This window comes from Armigeres subalbatus, chromosome 1 (genome assembly GCF_024139115.2).
Source record: "Armigeres subalbatus isolate Guangzhou_Male chromosome 1, GZ_Asu_2, whole genome shotgun sequence".
NCBI classification, from domain to species: domain Eukaryota; kingdom Metazoa; phylum Arthropoda; class Insecta; order Diptera; family Culicidae; genus Armigeres; species Armigeres subalbatus.
Window position 1 is genome coordinate 129,346,950 of NC_085139.1, and position 19,469 is coordinate 129,366,418.

Consider the following 19,469-nt stretch of genomic DNA (forward strand, 5'->3'; position numbering starts at 1 on the left):
GGCGAGGTTGTCATTGATTTTCTTCAGTTCTTCCTTCAGACCGCGGCTTGCGCCCACCAAATTTGTTCCCCGATCGCTGAAGATCTCCCTTGGAGACCCCTCCTTGCAATGAATCGCCTAACCGCCATCTTGCAGGACTCCGTCGACAGATTATGAATCACCTCCAGATGCACCGCTCGAATGGTCAGGCAGGTGAATAGTACAACCCATCGCTTCACCTCGCTGCGTCCCTGCTTGATCAACATCGGCCCGAAGTAGTCCACGTCAACGTAGGTGAACGGTCGAACGTGGGTCACCGTCGGCAATGGAGCCATTCTCGGGACATTGAGAATTGCTTTGTAGATTTCAAATCACTGACACTGCTTTCCAGCTTACTTGAGCGCAACTATTAACTCCGAAATGTGATACTTTTGGCGCATTTCTGATGAGCTTAGTTCCACCGTGTCCTTTCGGCAGGATCACGGAAAACTTGAAGTCGAACAAAACCTGCGAAAAAGGGGAAAGTTTGTACATCCTGCTAGCCTTCTCGATTTTTGAATGCTCTCCAGCGGGAAGCTCTCGATTTTTCTTGAGGATAGTGAGCTCATCTCCATAGGATTCTGCTTGGATCTGCTTGAAAATAGTGGACTCAGCTTTCAGTATTTCGTCCCGGTTTAACCACTCCATTTGGTGGCTTCGTCGGCAACGTTTGAACGGGATGGTACCCAGTGTCACTCAACAACTTGTATTAGCCTGAAGGCAACGAATTGCCGGTACTTGCGAGGGTCAAGAATCACTCCATAACACTTTGCGATTGATTAGAAGTGTGTGGTTCTCCACTACTGATTTCGACAGCCTGGCTCCAAGAACGGCTGCTGATAGTTCTAGCCTCGAAATTAACAGGAGCTTTAGAGGCGCTACCTTCGTTTTCGCCGACACCAAAGACGATAATGTGCAACTTCACTGAGCGGTAATCCTCAGTAGCATAGCCCGGAAAGTAACATCGTGGAACGTCAATGTGTTCTATCTGTTTCCCCAGCGTACCCAATGGTCGACCAGTTCATCTGGAATATGAACGTCCCAGCCAATTCCCGAACGCCAGATATGCTCCACGAGTACTTTTCCGTGAACAACAAACTGAACAACTCATTACGACGCGCAGAACTTCTCTCTTCGTTGGAACAGCCCATTATGTAGGAGCTTCTGTACCTCGTCCTTGAATACGCCTTGGAAGATGAACACATTTAGGTCTAACCTACCAAGAACACGTTCATAGCTGACCTGTCGACTACCTTTTTCTTCGGAGATTCCGTTTGTTGCTCTCCGATTCGTGTTATGACTAAGGAGCCAGTTTCTAATGGTGAACCACGCCTTGGAGTGTATCAGATTGACTTGCTCTGCCAGCTCAATGGCTTCTTCTTCTGTATGTACGCTGCACAGGGAACCGTCCACGTCGTGATACTACTTGATTGCTTCTGCCGCTCGTGGAAACTGTTCGGAGAACTTATCGACATTCCGATTCTTAATAAATTGGGTTGCAGAAGGCGAGCATGTGGAGCCAAAAGTAGCAACGTTAGCATTAGCATTAGCATTGTTACGGTGTAATTCGTAGATTGGACACTAGTGATACTCATGTTTTACTTTTGAGATCCTTATCTAGAATGCTATCAGAAATCAAGAAGGGGAGTGGTCCTTGATTCCAGTCTTAAACAAAAATAACAAAAGCATGAGGATTACTACTCCTGGCCACGCCCATCTTCACCGTAGCTAGGGAGAGGAAGGAAGTGTTGATGTGGTACTTACTTAACGAGAGGCCACCGACTTAGCGACACCCTCATAAGCACCACGGAGTTGGAAAATGAGGATGGTATTCGTTGGGTTACGATTTGCCTGTAGCTGGCAATGTAACCGTGGTAGATCTTACCCCGTAACACACCACGTAAAAGTGTCTACCCAGCATTACGGGTAAGTGGAGCCAAAAGTAGCAACGTTCATCACAAACACGTCGAACGGTTGAGATGGTTTGTCACGCCATTGAAACAATTGAGCGGAATGGTCTTCGGAATGGAATGGTCGGGTAAGGATCTGATGGAACATTTCGCATATATCGGCGCTGATCGCTACCTCAAATTGCAAGAAGAACAGAGTTGAACGATTGGCCTTGGACCTTAGCCGTTTCCATGTAGAGATACCGGCACAATGCGGAACAAAACCGCCCGCTTGAGCTGACGATGAACAGTGACTGTGCTCGTGGTTTTCATGGGATCGATCGGTTTAGCTGACTGTGGATTCCCAGGATGAAGAAGTTTGTGATGACGTTCTTCGCATCCGTTTTGTCCGCAATTGTTCGTTTCACATGGGAATTTTACGTGGGAACATAGGCAACGACGACACAAATATTTCTCCTGAACAAGTTTCCAACGATCACCGAGATTCAGCTTGTGAAAGGTATGACAATCCTTGATCATGTGGCCCATTTTCTGACATTCGACACACGGCTTCTGTTGTCTCGCCTGATGATCACTGTTGGGCGCTGTGTACACTCTTTCCTCATCTGCAGCGTATGCGTTCACGTACATCTTCTCCTTCGTCTTCGGTTTCTCCTGCTTGCTTCGATGTCCTTCTACCTCATTCAAAAAAGTCACATCACTTGCGGCTGTCACGATCTGTTCCATATAAGACCCGAATGGTCAGGTCGACGATGAGGTGCTGGCGCTTGAAAAGTGACCAGTTAAGTTTAAGGGTAGCTGGAAGCTTGCTTACCAGCTCCTGAAGCAGTAAGGGATTCGTAAGATGATTTTGAAGACATGTAGCTTTGAGATGGCTACAAAGGTTTCTGCATGTCAGACCAAAAATCAGACTTTCCATATGTTCCGGTTTTGGAGTTTGTGTAGATCATACCTTGGTGAGTAATGATCCGATGATTTGCTCCGGACGTCCATATAGCGTTTTAAGAGTGGAAATGATTAATGGAACATATGATGGATACATCAGATGGCTTCGAACAGCCTCCAAAGCATTTTCCCTCAGGCAACGTTGCAACCGCATTAGATTTTTTATTTCTGAATAGCCACACATGTCGGTAGAATTTTGATAGTAGCTCAGGAGCAACGGCCACTCAAATGGGTCGCCGGAGAAAGCAGGTAGCTCTCTGGGCACGACTTGTCTGGAAGCGAATTGCTGTGAGCTGGGACCACCGAATAGCTGCCGCGGGATGATGATCGGGGCAGACGTGGGAACCAACGGTGATACGATCGGATAAATTCGGGAGGAAACAGTATGCACGGAAGGGGAGACGTTACCAGAAACTCGTAGGCCACGTGGGAACATTCGCCGACATGGAACTGGCATGGGAACATTCGCCAAAACTCCGCCAACCGTTGATGGAACTGATTGCAGAGGATGCCGAATTCCGCTCGGTTGTCATTTCGTTTCCTCAATTTGGCGGGTTGTCGTCGCTGCCAACTGCTCCTGCAGGCTGTCACATTGCATTTGAAGATCCCGTAACTGCTTCAATAAAGTCTCCGGTGTGCGTGTCGGCCAAATGTAAAAATTCACCGTCGTCGGGAACGCATGATGATCCGTCGAATAAGTGCTGCATCCACCTGTCGCTCCAGCACATTCGTTCGTAGTATCCACACTTGTGCCCGCATTATTTTTAGCCTGTAGATGTGCTAATCGACGACGTGTCGGCTCGAAAGTGGCGATGCTGCTTGGCTTTTTGATCGGCGCGGCTTGGCTAACCAGGTTGGTGGTATTGACAGGAACGAAAGGCACATCGAGCGCAACCGATTCGGTCCAAGCGGCTGCACTGGTTGGAGGGGCCCTCCTTAGTCGTGAGGTAAGATGCGCGGCTACAAAGCAAGACCATGCTGAGGGTGGCTGGGTGCGATTCCCGGTGCCAGTCTAGGCAATTTTCGAATTGGAAATTGTCTCGACTTCCCTGGGCATAAAAGTATCATCGTGTTAGCCTCATGATATACAAATGCAAAAATGGTAACTTGGCTTAGAAACCTCGTGGTTAATAACTGTGGAAGTGCTTAATGAACACTAAGCTGCGAGGCGGCTCTGTCCCAGTGTGGGGATGTAATGCCAATAAGAAGAAGAAGAAGAAGAAGAAGGCTGCACTGGTTTTCACTGGAATCACTGGAACGCCCTTGGGTTTGATGTCGGTCCGGGACTAGTACTCACGGGAATGATTTTTGGTCCGGTGGTGCTTGTAGTCGGGACTAGCTCTCTAGAGAGCTCTGTACCTAGTCGTGGGTTCTCTGTGAATTGCCATACGAACGATGTGGCTTGCTGCTACTGCTGCTGCTTTCTCAATCCTCGCCAAGCTGGGCTTGAAAAATCGCGTACTTTCTACCGATGAGCTCTTTCCTCTCGGTTTTATGGTAGTCTTGTAAAACAAATATTGGTTGTCAAGATCGCCATAAAACCAAAAATGGATGTGTTTTATTTTGTCATTTTCACGATCGAAATACAAACACTTAAAAACTATTGATTTTGGATAAAGGGTTTGTTCACAGAAAATCTAGATGTTTGGGAGCGGGTACATAATAAAATCAGTGTGATGATTAATCCCCTAAAAGTGAGTTGAAAAAAAAGTTTTTCCACCAGAATGAGATGGAATAATAGACCAAAACCTGGACACGTGGTGTCTTTTGCGAAATTGTAGCAAATACTATTACGAACAAAATTGCTAAACATGCCGAGTGTCTATCAATTGTATATAATACATTTAATGTGGAAAACCTTTTAACATTACTCTTTTCATTCTAACTCTCTCCATTGAGGTAAGAAACGTTCCGATATTTGAAAATATTGATATTAGATACGTCAATTAAATAAAGTATCGATATCACCAATATTCATATGAACACATCGATGTATCGGAACCCATATGATATCAGACATGAAATAATTCAAGAAATACTTTTATATTGTAGGGGAGATGACGGCTTTGGCAGGTTTTGTTCTATTATTGTCAGGGGGCCTTTGTTGACCAAATTGTATAAAATTTGGCCACAATATTCCTTGATACGCAAAGAATGTTGAGTTCAAATTTGAGCATAATTAGTTATAGAAAACCCCCCTGACAATAATAGAACAAAACCTGCCAAAGCCGTCATTTCCCATATTACATTAAAAAGTAAAAACATTGAAATCTAAATAAAAATTTCAGGTTCTTGTCCTAATCGAAACGAATTACAGCGACCCAAAAAGAGGAATCAATACTAATGGAAGAAGGAAAGAAACAGCAAATCGCATCATTTGGCAGAAAGAAGGAAGGTGACCAATGTGATTGTGGATTTGATTATGTTCATCAAGTGAGTATAATCATGCTTGACAAATTTCGAACAAATCTGAAGCTTTGTTCTAATTATGAACGAAATTTCAAATATTTTCACCACTGTACGTTCGCTGAACGACATTCATCCAAGCAGGAACAGTTTTATCTATAATTTCAATCAGGAAATGACATTTTCCGACAACCACGGCTAATATTCGAGTGGCGAACCGCAGCAAAATTCATCACTTACTTGGACAAATCGGATTATAAGCAGTAACCAATGCTCGGACCTAACACGGCTGTTTGTGGCTTATTATCGTGGCATACTCACCCGAATCAAAATTCAAAGTTCTTGTTCCATATATTTACCACGTGCTCCATCCTAATACAACGTTAGCTCCCAATTTCCTTCTATTTATGTTTAATTATGCATTATCCCATTTAACAGCAAATCAAATTAGATGAAATCTGAATACATTTATTAGTTCCGATAAAGCTTGCGATTGTTGTTTCTGGGTTCAACGCAATTTATACAGGAATGACTGGCGCTAATTCCAAGTGGAAAATGTTCGATTTCTGTCAGATTGATCCCCGGTACTATATCAACCGAGCATAGCGCGTTCCTCGAATATTTGTTTTTCGTTTGCTTGTGATGTGTACCTACCGGGATGTTCAATGTAAAATGCATATTGATAACTTATTCGAAGTAAATGCTGCATGTGCCAAAATGGGAAAATGCCGGTTGAAGGCAGCTAATGTAAACTGTCTGGTTCTGTCTAATTCTGAGGGAGTCGAATGTTTTTTTCCATTAGGAATGAGACGATCATGGTAACATTATAACTAACTTTTCGCTATTCCTAATATAACGGGCTACTTTTACATATCTTAGCGTAGAGTGTCACTACACATATGGATTTCATATCAATGTGGGACAGTTATGCTAGCGGATATGGTTGAAGTGATTATGTCGCTTAGAATGTATATTGTTTGTTTTTGTTTGTTTGTTTATTAACCAGTAGCGTATTGACCAAGTATCCCCCAAAAAACACTTTAATAAAGAAGAAAAAAAAAGTATCCCCCATCAAACCTCTGGACCAGGGTAAGTTTGAAAGATCTAAAACAGAAAATAAAATTTCAATAAGCGTTACCCCATAAAATAACAGATCCTCCATAATAATGTACTAAATCACCACGAATCCATTATTTTTGATGCGTATAAATTGGGTGAGACGTCTCACTTTTCACTCCTCATTGTGAAAAGTGAGAAGTGATAAGTGAGTACAGTCAAATCTACATGTGTTGATGCTCTATGACTCGATGTCAATTCATGAAGGTAAATTATGCCATATTTAAAATGTCTGGATACTGTGCTGGTCCCTTCAAACAGCTTTCCAAAGATTTCCTATTCCCCATCTCGATATTTCCATGGTCGATAGTCCCTTCAATAACGATTTTTGAAAGATTGACTGTAGTGAGGCATCTCACTTCGCACCATTCACTTTTTACAGTGAGAAGTGAGAAATAAGGAGTGAGAAGTGAGACGTCTCATTTCCTACTCCTAATTTCTCATTTCTTACTGTAAAAAGTAAGAAGCGTGAAGTGAGTAGTGAGTCGCACCTCTCACTTCGCACTTTTCACAGTGGGATGTGAGAAATGTGGAATGAGAAGCGAGTAGTGAGACGTCTCACTACTCACTTCTTGCTCCTTATCTCTCATTTCTGACTGTTAAAGTGGGTAGTGAGAAGTTGGACGTCTCACTACTTACTTCGCACTACTCACTTTTCACAGTGAGCAGTAAGAAGTAAGACGCCTCGCTTCCAATTTATCACCCCCCCCATTTCTCACTTATCACTTTTCACTGCGTAAAGTGAGAAGGGAGACACCTCTTTTCTCACTCATCACTTCTAAGTTTATATTTCTCACTTTTTACACTGACAAGTGAGATGTCAAATTACACATTTGATGACACAATGATATATTCGAAAAAATGATCTATACGGCTATAATTTTAACTAGAAACAATTTTTTTTTTGCTCTAACAGGCTTGCCTTTTGAATCACAACGACTATATATTTTTATATTTTTAAAAATGAAACGTGTTTACACATACAGTAAACAAATTGGAATAGCTCACCAAACCGTTTTTGAGCATTTTTTTTATATTTAAGTTTTTGCTCATGTATGCATGGAATGGTCATGCGTCATGGTAGACTTATGTATGTATTTTTTGTAGCAATAATTTTTTTGGCAAAACCAAATATTGACTTTTATTTCATGGAAAGCTGACAAATTCTGGACTTGCAAAAGTTTGCTTAGAGATTGAATAATGAATATCCAACTCCTAAACGTATTTTCTAAGGACACTTTCTTGGGCAGAAGCCATGAGCAGAATAACAAAACATGATATGGACATGATTGATATAAGAGATAAAAGGACAGAATTGTGCTCATGCACCTCTTCTAAAATTCCGGCCCCTAGCTTAGGCTAGTTCGCCGACTGGCTTGCTGAGATCCACTGCAATGTTGTCTCGATCCTGGCGGTCGAGATCCTCCTGAAAACCCCCACGGCCTGGAGGGTGGTACACCAGTTCCGGTGATGGAAACTTCCTCACTGATGGCACCTCGACTACCGGCGGCTATCGCAGAAAACGCTTTCGCGCATTGCGCTGACTTCGTCTTCGGGTTGCAGAGGTAGTCCGACAGTTCCGGCGGTGGATGACGTCCGCATTGGCGGTGCCGTACATACCCGAAGCACTTCCTTCTTCTTTCTTTTTTTTTCAGTAGGTTGGCGGTCACCCACGTCGACACATTGGGGATGAGCCGATGGGTTCACCTTCCATTATCTGCATTGTCAAACTCCTGTTGCCACTTCACCATAGAGTCCAGTCTTACCGCATTCCTCACATTTCTGGTATCTCTCCGTTGGTAGCACTCGCTATCCTCTGCTACGGTTATGCAGATTGGAATCATCCCTGCGATAATGGAAACTGCCTCCGACGAAAAGCTTCAGTATGCATTCGCGACTCGAATGGCCATTAGATGAAACACGCTATTCAGCTTCCTCCGGTTACGTTTCGTCTTAAGCGCAGCTTTCCAGGCTGGAACTCCGTACCTTAGTATCGAGGATGATTCTGTCGCCAGAAGACGCCTACTGCTGTTTCGGCATCCTTGCTAACGCACTGATCATTTGAGTCGCCTTTTCACGGGAATAGTCCACGTGGGTGTTGAAGTTCAACCAGTCATCAATCATCACACCTAGACGTCTCAGAATCCGCATCAGGGGATGCAGATTACCATCGGGGGGATGGTAATCTGCATCTGCTGAATTACTTTGCAGTTGCTGACCAGCATCACTTCTGTTTTGTGGTGAGCCAGCTGCAGCTTGACATCCAGGTTTCTACTGCGTCGGTCGCTTCCGCCACCAGCGTTTCCACCTTCTCCAGTGACTCATCGGTTATCGTTAGGACGACATCATCCGCGAATCCGTAAATCTTTAAACCTTTGGGCAACTTCAGCCTTCGCGAGTTCGTGTCGCAAACCAGAATTCGGTTCTGGGATTCGCATTCCATGCAGCGCTGCGACACTATTGCTGGCACTATTGAACGCGTTTTTGACGTCAATCGTCACTCCTCCGATCGCCGCTCCTCTTCTTCTTGGGCGCCCTCTCTGTATCTTCAATGACTTCCTAATTGCATCCACAGACGATCTGCCTTTACGGAATCCGAACTGTTTTTTCGATAAGCCAGTCTCGTGAACTGTGTAAACCTTTTAAGGATAACCCTTCCAGAAGCATCCCCAGTGTATCCAGCAGACATATGGGCTATACGATGCTGGATTCCCCGGCGGTTTCCCTGGTTTCAGAAACAGCACCAGTTTGTGGATTTTCTACGTATCCAGAGAATTACCATCTACTAAACACTTAAAAATCGCGGATTTCAGAGACACATTTGGAATTTCATCTGGACCTGAAGCTTTCTTCATCTTCAAACCTTTCGCCACTGGTGATATCTCATCATTGGAGACTTGCGTACCTGTAGCGGCTACTCGGTCTTCATCTTCGAACGGGGTACGCGGCCACGTGGTAGAACCATGCTGCGGGAAAAGGCTACCCACGTCCGGGCACATTTCGGCTGGTGTCGCTGGCCCCTTGATCTGCTTTGTTGCGACTCGATAAGCGTTGCCCCAAGGATCAGCATCAGCTTCTCGGCACAACTCCTTGAAACAGTCAAACTGATTTGGATCGCCCGTTTGAAACTCGCTCTAGCTTCACTGACCAGTTCAGACCTTTCAGACCGGATCTGTCCGGGCCACTGCAGTTTCGTGCCTTGTGTCAAAATGCCATACATTTGAAGTATCGCTCCATCTATTTGGTGATTCGCGGGATGAGTCTCAACGTACACATTGACCATCCGACTTTCACCTTGCCCACCTCCAAGATTTTGTTGGCAGCGTCTAACGGTAGTCGTATAGCTGCTGTTTGTGAACCACCGTACGCCTTCCTCAGCCGAATGGTCATCTGAACTTCGCCCAGCGTGCATTGTGAGGTCAGTGCATCCCTCAGTTCGTCTACCGTAGTGATCTCGTCCAGGTCTCTGCACTCGACCACTGCCTCCTGCGTTAAAGCTCTTACGTTTCCTTCACTACCTAAGAAATTGGAAATGAGCTCCCGGAAGGCCGAGCTCTTGGCCGTGGGATAGTTCTTCAGCTCGAACAGCAATTTCCCTTCTGAATACACCTAGTCCTCCTTGAGCACCGGGTCCTCTCTCACCTTCCTTAAGATCGCTGCGTATGTCGTTTTATCGCCCTTGACCCCCTCTCACAAGTAGAGCGATGTTGTTATTTATTCTTCTGCTCCTTCTTCTTTTCCTTAATCTCCTTCTGCTTTTTTCTCTTCTCCCACTGGCTTTCAATGGTTTGCCAATCACCGTTCTTGACGCCTCCCTTCCGTACACTGGCACAATCTTGCACGTTGCGCTGCTTCTTCGGGACTTCCTGCTCTCATTGAGAGTCCCATCTTCTCTTCTCCGTGCGAGTATTTCAGGGGCCAGTGATACGAGAATTTCAGAAATACTTCCTTCTCTAGAAATTCAACGGTCTTTGCTTAGTCCGCCGAACTCATGGGGGGTATCATTAGGTACTTCGGCACCCAATCCACGGCAACCAGTGTTGCGGTGTTTCCCTTTTTTGAGCGTGTGAAGGGGCCAAAGTCTATCGAGACTAATTTCCACGGTAGTTTGGCTGGTTTTCTCGCTCCCATTTGAGGCATTAGCGTTGAGTTCGACGCCTTACTTGCCTTGCAAGTCTCACAGTTGCGTACGTAATGATGGATGTCATCTTGCATCATCGGCCAGTAAAAAATCGCCTTTATCTTATGTAGAGTTTTGAACATTCCTAAGTGAGCCGCCGCTGGGGCGTCGTGAAAACGTTGCATTATCGCCTTCCGTTGTTCTTGCTGAACCACCTTTCGCCAACGATATATAAAGGTTCCGGTATCGTCGGTGATTCGACAATTCTTGTAGAGTTCATTGTTTGCGGGAAACAGTCCGGTTTCTTAGTGACTCGTGTCATCATCTCCTTATACCACGCGTCTGTTGTGTTATCTAGTGTGAATGCTGCCATGTTGATGATCCTTGAGAGAGCGTCTGGCACTACGTTAATTGTACATTTACGGTACTTGATTTCGAAGTCAAAAGCGTTCAATCGAAGTAGCCAACGACTCATTAGTGCAGTGGGGTTTTTCAGTGATTTAAGGTAACTTAACACTGCATGGTCACAGTAAACTATGAATTTCACTCCTTCGATGTATCCGCGGACTTTTTCAATCGCTCTTATTACCACTTTGGCGAGGCTGAGTGTCCGAACCGGTGTAGATACTGTCTGAACCAATCATGGCCTGTAAGAACCTGGGCCAGGTGGAAAGTGATCTCTCCAAGGCACCTCTTAACCCACGTGCCTATCTCCGGTATCAACCTATGTGTCCATCTACCCTTAGTGGAACTGTCCCACGCACGCTGCCATTTCACCATTGAGGCCAACCTGACAGTCCTACGGATGCCTCTCGTGCCGCGCATTTCGTAGCACTATATGTCTTCACCGATAATGATGTCAATAGGCATCATACCGGTGATGACGCAAAGTGCATCGTGCGACACGGTACGGTACGCGCTCGAAACTTTTAGGCACATGAGCCTATATGTACTTTCTAACTTCGTTCTGTAGCAGTTAATACGGAGGGCCGTACCCCAAGCTGGACCCCCATACCTCAGTGTGGACAGAGCGACGCTAGCCAGAAGCTTGCGCTTGCTGGCATAAACCGCAGAGCTATTGGACATCATCCGGAACAATGCCACTATAGCTGTGGAGACACGCTTGCAGGCGTAATTGACGTGGCTACCAAAGGTGAGCTTATTGTCGATCTTTACCCCCAAGAGTTTGATGGAGCGTCCAGAGGTGACAATGCAGCTGCCTGCTCTAATCACCGCTTGTTGCTCCGACTTTCGGTTGTTAACAACAACCACCTCAGTCTTGTGGTGAGCCAGTTCTAACTTCCTGGAACTCATCCACTCCTCCGCAATTGCGATCGAATGTACTGCAGTCAACTTCACCTCTTCGATCGATTCGCCGTAGACCTCCACCGTAATATCGTCAGCGAAGCCGATAATTACCACGCCCACCGGGAACTTCAACCTCAAGACACCGTCGTACATGACGTTCCATAACACCGGACCCAGTATGGAACCTTGCGGAACCCCTGAGGTTATGTCAACGCACTTCCGCCCCGCCTCCGTGTCGCATACAAGTACTCGATTCTGGAAGTAGCTTCCGTGCAGGTACTCGGGAATTCCAAGATGCAGGAGCGTATCTGCAATGGCTGCCCAACTGGCACTTTTGAATGCATTCCTCACGTCGAGAGTCACTACTGCACAATAGCAAACTTCCCTCCTCTTACGCTGGATAGCTATCTCCGCGGATTTGGTAACCAACAAGATAGCGTCTACGGTCGACTTACCCTTACGGAAGCCAAACTGGTTACTCGATAGACCATCCGCACCCTCCGTGCGTATCAACAACCTGTTGAGGATGATCCACTCCAGCATCTCTGGCCATCGCCTTACGTGTCTTGGCCATTACGACCCTATAGGCGTCACCCCATGGATTCGCGTTGGCACTTTGACACAGGCCCTCTAAGCAGTTTTTTGCTTGATCTAATCTCAGTCTTCAGAGCGACTCTAGCAGCCACGAACGCCACCCGTCGTTCAACACGCTCCTTTTCTGTGCGTGCTCGCTGCATCCGCCTCCGTGACCAGTAAGCCGGTGGCCTCCCATTCCTAGGGTGGAGTTTCCTAGGCATGGTGGCATCGCATGCACGCGAGAGAACTGTTACCAGCTGCTCGCCGCTCAGACCGACATTATTGTGCTCGTGGGGGAGTGCTTCCTTAAAGCACTGTTCGACACAACAGTTGCTGGGCTACATCACAGTGGTTCGGGTTTAGCTGCGTTACCTGCACTGTGATTTTGCAGCACGCTTAAACGCCGGGCACTTCGAACACCCATGGGGTGCTTGCTGTAAACAGCTTTGCTGGAACAAATCAAACACTTGGGAGGGTTCGAGCAGCATTGTGCTTTATGTCCCTCCAATCCACAGCGTCGGCAGAGCTTGCTTCTGTCCGGGCCATTGCAGTCCCATTGCGGCATCACCGCTAGGTGGATTAATCAGGGTTTTTTAACTGTCATTCTGAAGTGATGGAGACGCATAACCATTCCATGAAATAAAAAAAAATCGCTCAAAAATGGCTTGGTGAACCTTTCCTATTTTTTTACTGTTTGTGTAAAAACGTTTAAATTTACATTAAAAAAATAAAAACAATATAGTCGTTGTGGCTCAAAAAGTATTGTGTACAAAGGCGTAAGATTGCCAATCCTTCTCTTCTCCAATGGCATTACAACCTCCACTGGGACATTGCCGCCTCGCAGTTAAGTGTTCATTAAGCACTTCCACAGTTATTAAAATGGGAGGTTTCTAAGCCAAGTTACCGTTTCTTCATTCGTATGTCAGGAGTCTAACACGAACATACTTTTATGCCCAGGGAAGTCGAGAAATTTTCCAACCAAATTTCCTAGACCGGACCGGGAATCGAACCCAGCCACCTTGCTGGTCTTACTTGCAGCCGCGCATCTTTCCGCACGGCTAAGTAGGGCCCGGTTTGCTTATCCGGAGAAGGCGAATTCGATTCTCGGACTGTTCCAGGATTGGATGAAAAACATTCTACATTCAACAATTTTCCGAAGATTGTGTTTTCCTCGATTGAAGCGCATAGTTAGGGTCTAGGATGTAGCCTTGACTACAAGATAACGCCAATTCCAAGGCTCACCTCGAGTGCACGAATGAATCTATGCATAATCCAATTCAAGTTCCTTTGTACTCTGTTTTAATCACTCACGAATGTCAATTATGTAAAAATTTCTGTTTACGATATATGCGTCACGTTAGGAGTATCGGACAATAAGTCCTCACTTCATATTTACAACTCTACGTTTTCCTTATTGCGTAATATCTACGTAATAACAACATATCTCCACACTAGCACTAATGGAATAATCGATAAGCATCTGACATGTTGAGACCGTTATTGGGTCAATCGAGGTTCAGCTTACCGTTTTCGTTCTAAAACTGACAATGATAAGTTTATTTATGACCAACATTAACACACTCCACTGCTCGATTGTTTTGAGTGCTTCAGCCAAACGGAAAGATAAACAAGCAAATGCATGAGCATTTGTCTTCCCTCTGAAGGATGCTCTCCACTCAATGATACACATGCTGCTGTCGCAACCAAGCTGAACAAACAAGATTGATGTTTTATTTCCTTCAAAAGTGTCATCATTTGCGTGCACTGCGATGGAGAAGGAACAAATAGTTAACACGATGCTTCATTCAGTGATAGGATGGGTCGGTAAAAGATATATAGAGATTTTATCTACACCAAAAAGCTTAACCACGTTTTCTGGAGAACTAAGTTAGCTAAGAAGTACGCTATTACAAATGTGGTAGTTTTGTCAAAACATCCTAATTGATAACTCTGGGATCCTTTTCCATAACACCAAGTTGGATGTTAGCAATATTGCTATTTCAAGCTAATTGTCCATATCCCTTGAAGAAAAACTGCACTCCAGGGATCAATGATTTCGAACAATATATCACAATTGATCGCAAACATGATTGATTCGTCAGGTGCGGTTATATTCATCAATGTGTCCTCCCAAGGTAATACACGTGGATCCAATCTCGTGGGATTCCATGCAAACAATGTAGAAGGAGCCACAAACCCAACTAGCGTCGATACGTTCCAATAGACACCCGTTTCAATCAATTGTCACCGAGGACGGTGATACTGTGGGGAAACCTTATTCCCGAAATACCATCTTCTGTTCGAAAGACCACACTATCTCACGGTGATCCAAAAATCTCAAATTTGGAACTTTTTTTTCTTGAATTTTCCCAGCTTCAGAAGTCGAAGTTAACAATTCCAGATCAAATATACAAGCATCAAATACTTGTGTCAATGTTGGGCATGAAATGTGTACGCAAGAGTCAGAAAAAAAGTCCACGTTCAACCCTTTTGAAGCAAGGTGGCACCGCTATCAATCCCAAATGTTTGGAAGGAACCGAAACAAGTGGAGAGAAACTCACCTCTACCGTGCTGTCCCGGATGTAGATTTCCTTGACATCGTCATCGGTGCCTTTGTCGCGCGCATGGTACGTTATCCTGTAACCGAGGAATTCTCCCAAAATCGTCTCCGGCGGAGGGGGTTTCCACGAGATGTACACCGACGTGGCGGATGTGTTGTGGGCGATCGTCGTCACTGGTTTGCCGGTGGGTGCTGCGGTTGATTGCAAGAAAGATAGACAACAACATCAGAACTGGGTGTTTACTCAATTGAGGTTAGCTGATTCCTGCGAAATGATTCAATTGAGTTTAATTTAATCGAATGGTTTATTCGGTAAAGGGAAATTAATATATGATATGGTGGATAAGAACAATAGAAATTCGAGAACGTAAATGAAAATTTCAGAGTTTTTCAATTCGTAAAGTTCTGACTAATTAACTATCAAAAAAAGTTTCATTTCCATTGAGAGCATTATAAATAGAATTTATCAAGGTGTACCCTATACATGGAATTTACGAAACGACCGGCCTTATCTGAAAATGTGTTTAACAACGTCATATGTCTGGCAGATGATCTTGTCCACCGCTTTAATCGTATATTGACAGAACACATGTTCAGAGTCTTTTACTTGACTTGGCGGGCATAAAAAGCTTTCAAATAATAACTGAGGAAATGCTAAAAGAATACTAAGTTTAAAAGCAGACCAAGATCTAATTAGAATGTAGAGCCAGTTTACAATGTACAAAGCACAAATAAAGTACAACTAAAATGATAAAATAAACCTAAAAACTCATTTTGTAGAGCAGCGTAAATTTTTCTCTCAATTCGATGATTTATCATATCTAAATATCTATTTAGATTGCAAAAGACTGTTTGTGTGGATGACGTAACAGCGTTCTTAAAAAGCGGCTGCCCATTCCTCATTCTCAGCAAGTATTTTATAATTATGATGCATACATACATTCTGCCATAAAAAGATCAAAAGTGATATTTATTTATCTCTCATTATATTATGATGGAAGCAAAAACATTTAGTCGCGTGGTACGATTGTCGAGCGTAGAATCCTTAATTAATTTTTCAACCTCGCTATCCTGCGTTGTTGTTTGACCGACACGCTTTGCTCGAATGTACCCATCACCTAGGATCCAACAACGACTACCAACTGGGAGCTGAAAGCTATACCAGCCACCAAAACACGACACTTTATGACATGATAACAAGTTATGGTTATTGTCACCATTAACGGGAGCCGTGCGTTCCATCCGGCAAACACAAGACAGCCAAAGCGAACAAAATAAAAATCACACTCCGAAAGGCACACGCAACAGTTCCCATGGCTCGCGGCTTCGCATTTCGGTAGGGGTCTCCGACACCGTCGTGATAAGAAAATTGTATAATTACTATCATGAAACGCGTTGAATGAAATTAACATAATTTCAATTTGTGCCAGAGTATGGGGGTACAACAATTACCCCGCCATTCTTCGTTTGCACTCACCGGCGACTGGCAGAAACATACAGCCTAAAGGCCACCACAGTTCAAATAATGTAGCTTCGTAACGACGAGCAGGTCCCCTTTGGGGAGAAGGTCCTTTGCATAAGCAGACATATGCTGACGACAGGAGCGACGCGAACGGTGATTTCGCTTCAGACGGCCGTTAAAACCATTGGCACGGAAAACAATAGAGCGTGTGACCAGAAGCTATAATAACAATACAGCTGGTCGGAAAGTTTGGGGGACAAAAGTTTTCCTGAGACGTGGCGAAATCCGTAAGAACCTCTAAATTGGATCTCAGACGATCGCCACCATAACTATGCAGGCAGTAGCGGCAGAAGTGGTTTGGCAACGAACCAACAGTCAAATTTTATATAACATAATTTCCCGCTTTCTTTTCTCGTTTTCCATTCTCAAGTGGAAGAAATTATAGCTTCCGATAACCAGTTGGGACAGGACCAGTAGTAGTCGATGGTGGAAAAATCCCTGTACAAAAAGTTTCCCACCCCGAGCCGTTTGCTTTTGTTTCCGTAAGAGTAGAGGAAAATTTATACAATCAAAATTCCTGGAAATTCTTCAAGCATCGTCCGATAGTTGCGGAACCATCGGGTTTGTTCTACCAGTAGGGGAAGAATATACAACATGCGCGGGATAAGCATTTTCGATGACCGTTGATCTTTCGAGCCCTAATTTCAAATCATTCAAATCTGCTCTAGTTTCATATAAATGTATCAAAATAATTCCAAATCTTTTGTCATGAAATCCATATTCAATCAGTCCAAATCAAAATCTCAAATTGAATACATTACGGTTGATGAATCCAAATCAAGTCCAGTAATATTTTAGTTGATTAATTAGGATAATTTGCCAAATGTTGAACAGTCAATCCAAACGAACAGTCAGTATGGAGTTCAACAATGGGCAAATCAGTTCCACAGTCAGTTTCCCTAAGTCATTCAGTTCTGATTTTTATCCATAGATTTTTTCTGGTCCAGTCCAGTCAAATTTCAGGTCTAGTCCATTAGTCAGAAAATCTTGGTGAACATATCCAAATCAATCGGAAGATTTGTAGAGGATCAGTGGTGAAATAATCCAGGGAAATTTTTAGAGTCATCAGTCATGGAATCCAGATCCAGTCAAAGTCAGTCAGATCCAGGATCCAATCAGTCAGGTCAATCAAATCAATCAATCAGTCCAAATCAATCAGATCCAATCAAGTCAGTCCAGATCAAGTCCAAATCCAGTCAAATCAGTCCAGGTCGAGTCCAAATCAGTCCCAGTCAATCCAGAGTCAGATCCAGTCAGGTCAAATCCAGTCCAGATCAGGTCAGTCAGTCCAGATCCAGTCCAGATCCAGTCCAGGTCAATCCAGGTCAGTCAGGTCCCAGTCAAGTCAGTCCAGATCCAGTCCAGATCAGTCAAGGTCAGTCCAGATCCAGTCAGATCCAGTCAGATCCAGTCCAGGTCAGTCCAGATCCAGTCAGTCGGTCAGGTCAGTCCAGATCAGTCCAAGTCCAGTCCAGGTCAGTCAGGTCAGTCCAGATCCAGTCCAGATCCAGTCCAGGTCAGTCCAGGTCCAGTCAGGTCGAGTCAGGTCAGTCCAGATCAGTCCAGGTCGGTCAGGAGTCAGTCAGTCAGATCCAGTCAGATCGGTCCAGGTCGGTCAGGTCAGTCCAGGTCCAGTCCAGGTCAGTCCAGAGTCAGTCAGATCCAGTCCAGATCCAGTCCAGATCCAGTCCAGATCCAGTCAGTCGAGTCAGTCCAGATCGGTCAGTCCAGATCGAGTCAAGTCAGTCCAGGTCAGTCCAGGTCAGTCCAGGTCAGATCGGTCCAGTCAGATCAGTCAGTCGGTCCAGATCAGTCCAGTCAGTCCAGGTCAGTCCAGAGTCCAGTCCAGGTCAGTCCAAGGTCCAGTCAGGTCAGTCCAGATCAGTCAGATCCAGTCAGTCCAGTCAGATCAGTCCAGATCCAGTCCAATTCGATCCAGATCCAGTCCAGATCCAGTCCAGGTCAGTCCAGATCCAGTCAGTCAGGTCAGTCAGATCCAGTCAGATCCAGTCCAGATCAGTCCAGATCCAGTCCAGATCCAGTCCAGGTCAGTCAAGATCCAGTCCAGATCCAGTCAGGTCAGTCCAGATCGGTCAGGTCCAGTCCAGATCAGTCCAGATCAGTCCAAGTCCAGTCCAAGTCCAGTCAGGTCAGTCCAGATCAGTCCAGATCCAGTCCAGGTCAGTCCAAGGTCAGTCCAGGTCAGTCCAGGTCGAGTCAGGTCCAGTCAGATCCAGTCAGGTCCAGTCCAGATCCAGTCAGGTCAGTCCAGATCCAGTCAGGTCGGTCCAGGTCAGTCAGTCCAGGTCGGTCAGATCCAGTCAGGTCAGTCCAGATCGGTCAGTCCAGTCCAGATCCAGTCCAGATCGATCCAGGTCAGTCCAAGATCAGTCAGGTCCAGTCAGATCCAGTCCAGGTCAGTCCAGATCCAGTCCAGGTCGGTCCAGGTCCAGTCCAGGTCAGTCAGGAGTCCAGGTCCAGGTCGGTCAGGTCCAGTCAGGTCAAGTCGATCCAGTCCAGATCCAGGTCAGATCCAGTCAGATCAGTCGATCCAGGTCAGTCCAGATCCAGTCCAGATCAGTCCAGGTCCAGTCCAGGTCAGTCAGAGTCAGTCCAGATCCAGTCAGGTCAGGTCAGTCCAGATCGGTCAGTCCAGGTCAGTCCAGATCCAGTCAGTCAGGTCAGGTCCAGTCCAGGTCAGTCAGATCCAGTCCAGGTCAGTCCAGATCGGTCAGGTCAGTCCAGGTCAGTCCAGATCCAGTCGATCCAGTCCAGATCGAGTCAGTCCAGATCCAGTCCAGATCCAGTCAGGTCAGTCCAGATCCAGTCCAGGTCAGTCCAGATCCAGTCCAGGTCAGTCCAGGTCAGTCCAAGTCGGTCCAGATCCAGTCCAGATCCAGTCCAGGTCGGTCCAGATCAGTCCAGATCGAGTCAGGTCAGTCCAGATCAGTCCAGGTCAGTCCAGGTCAGTCCAGGTCAGTCCAGATC

At 45.3% G+C, this 19,469-nt stretch overlaps 1 protein-coding gene across 1 annotated transcript in view; it reads right to left on the reverse strand.

Moving 5' to 3' along the window:
• The window catches only part of LOC134205127 (tyrosine-protein phosphatase 99A-like), a 409,912-nt gene that overhangs the window by 121,449 nt on the left and 268,994 nt on the right, over positions 1–19,469 (reverse strand). The window contains 1 exon segment of the mRNA XM_062680070.1: positions 14,961–15,151. Within this exon segment, the coding sequence (XP_062536054.1) occupies positions 14,961–15,151 (191 nt within the window).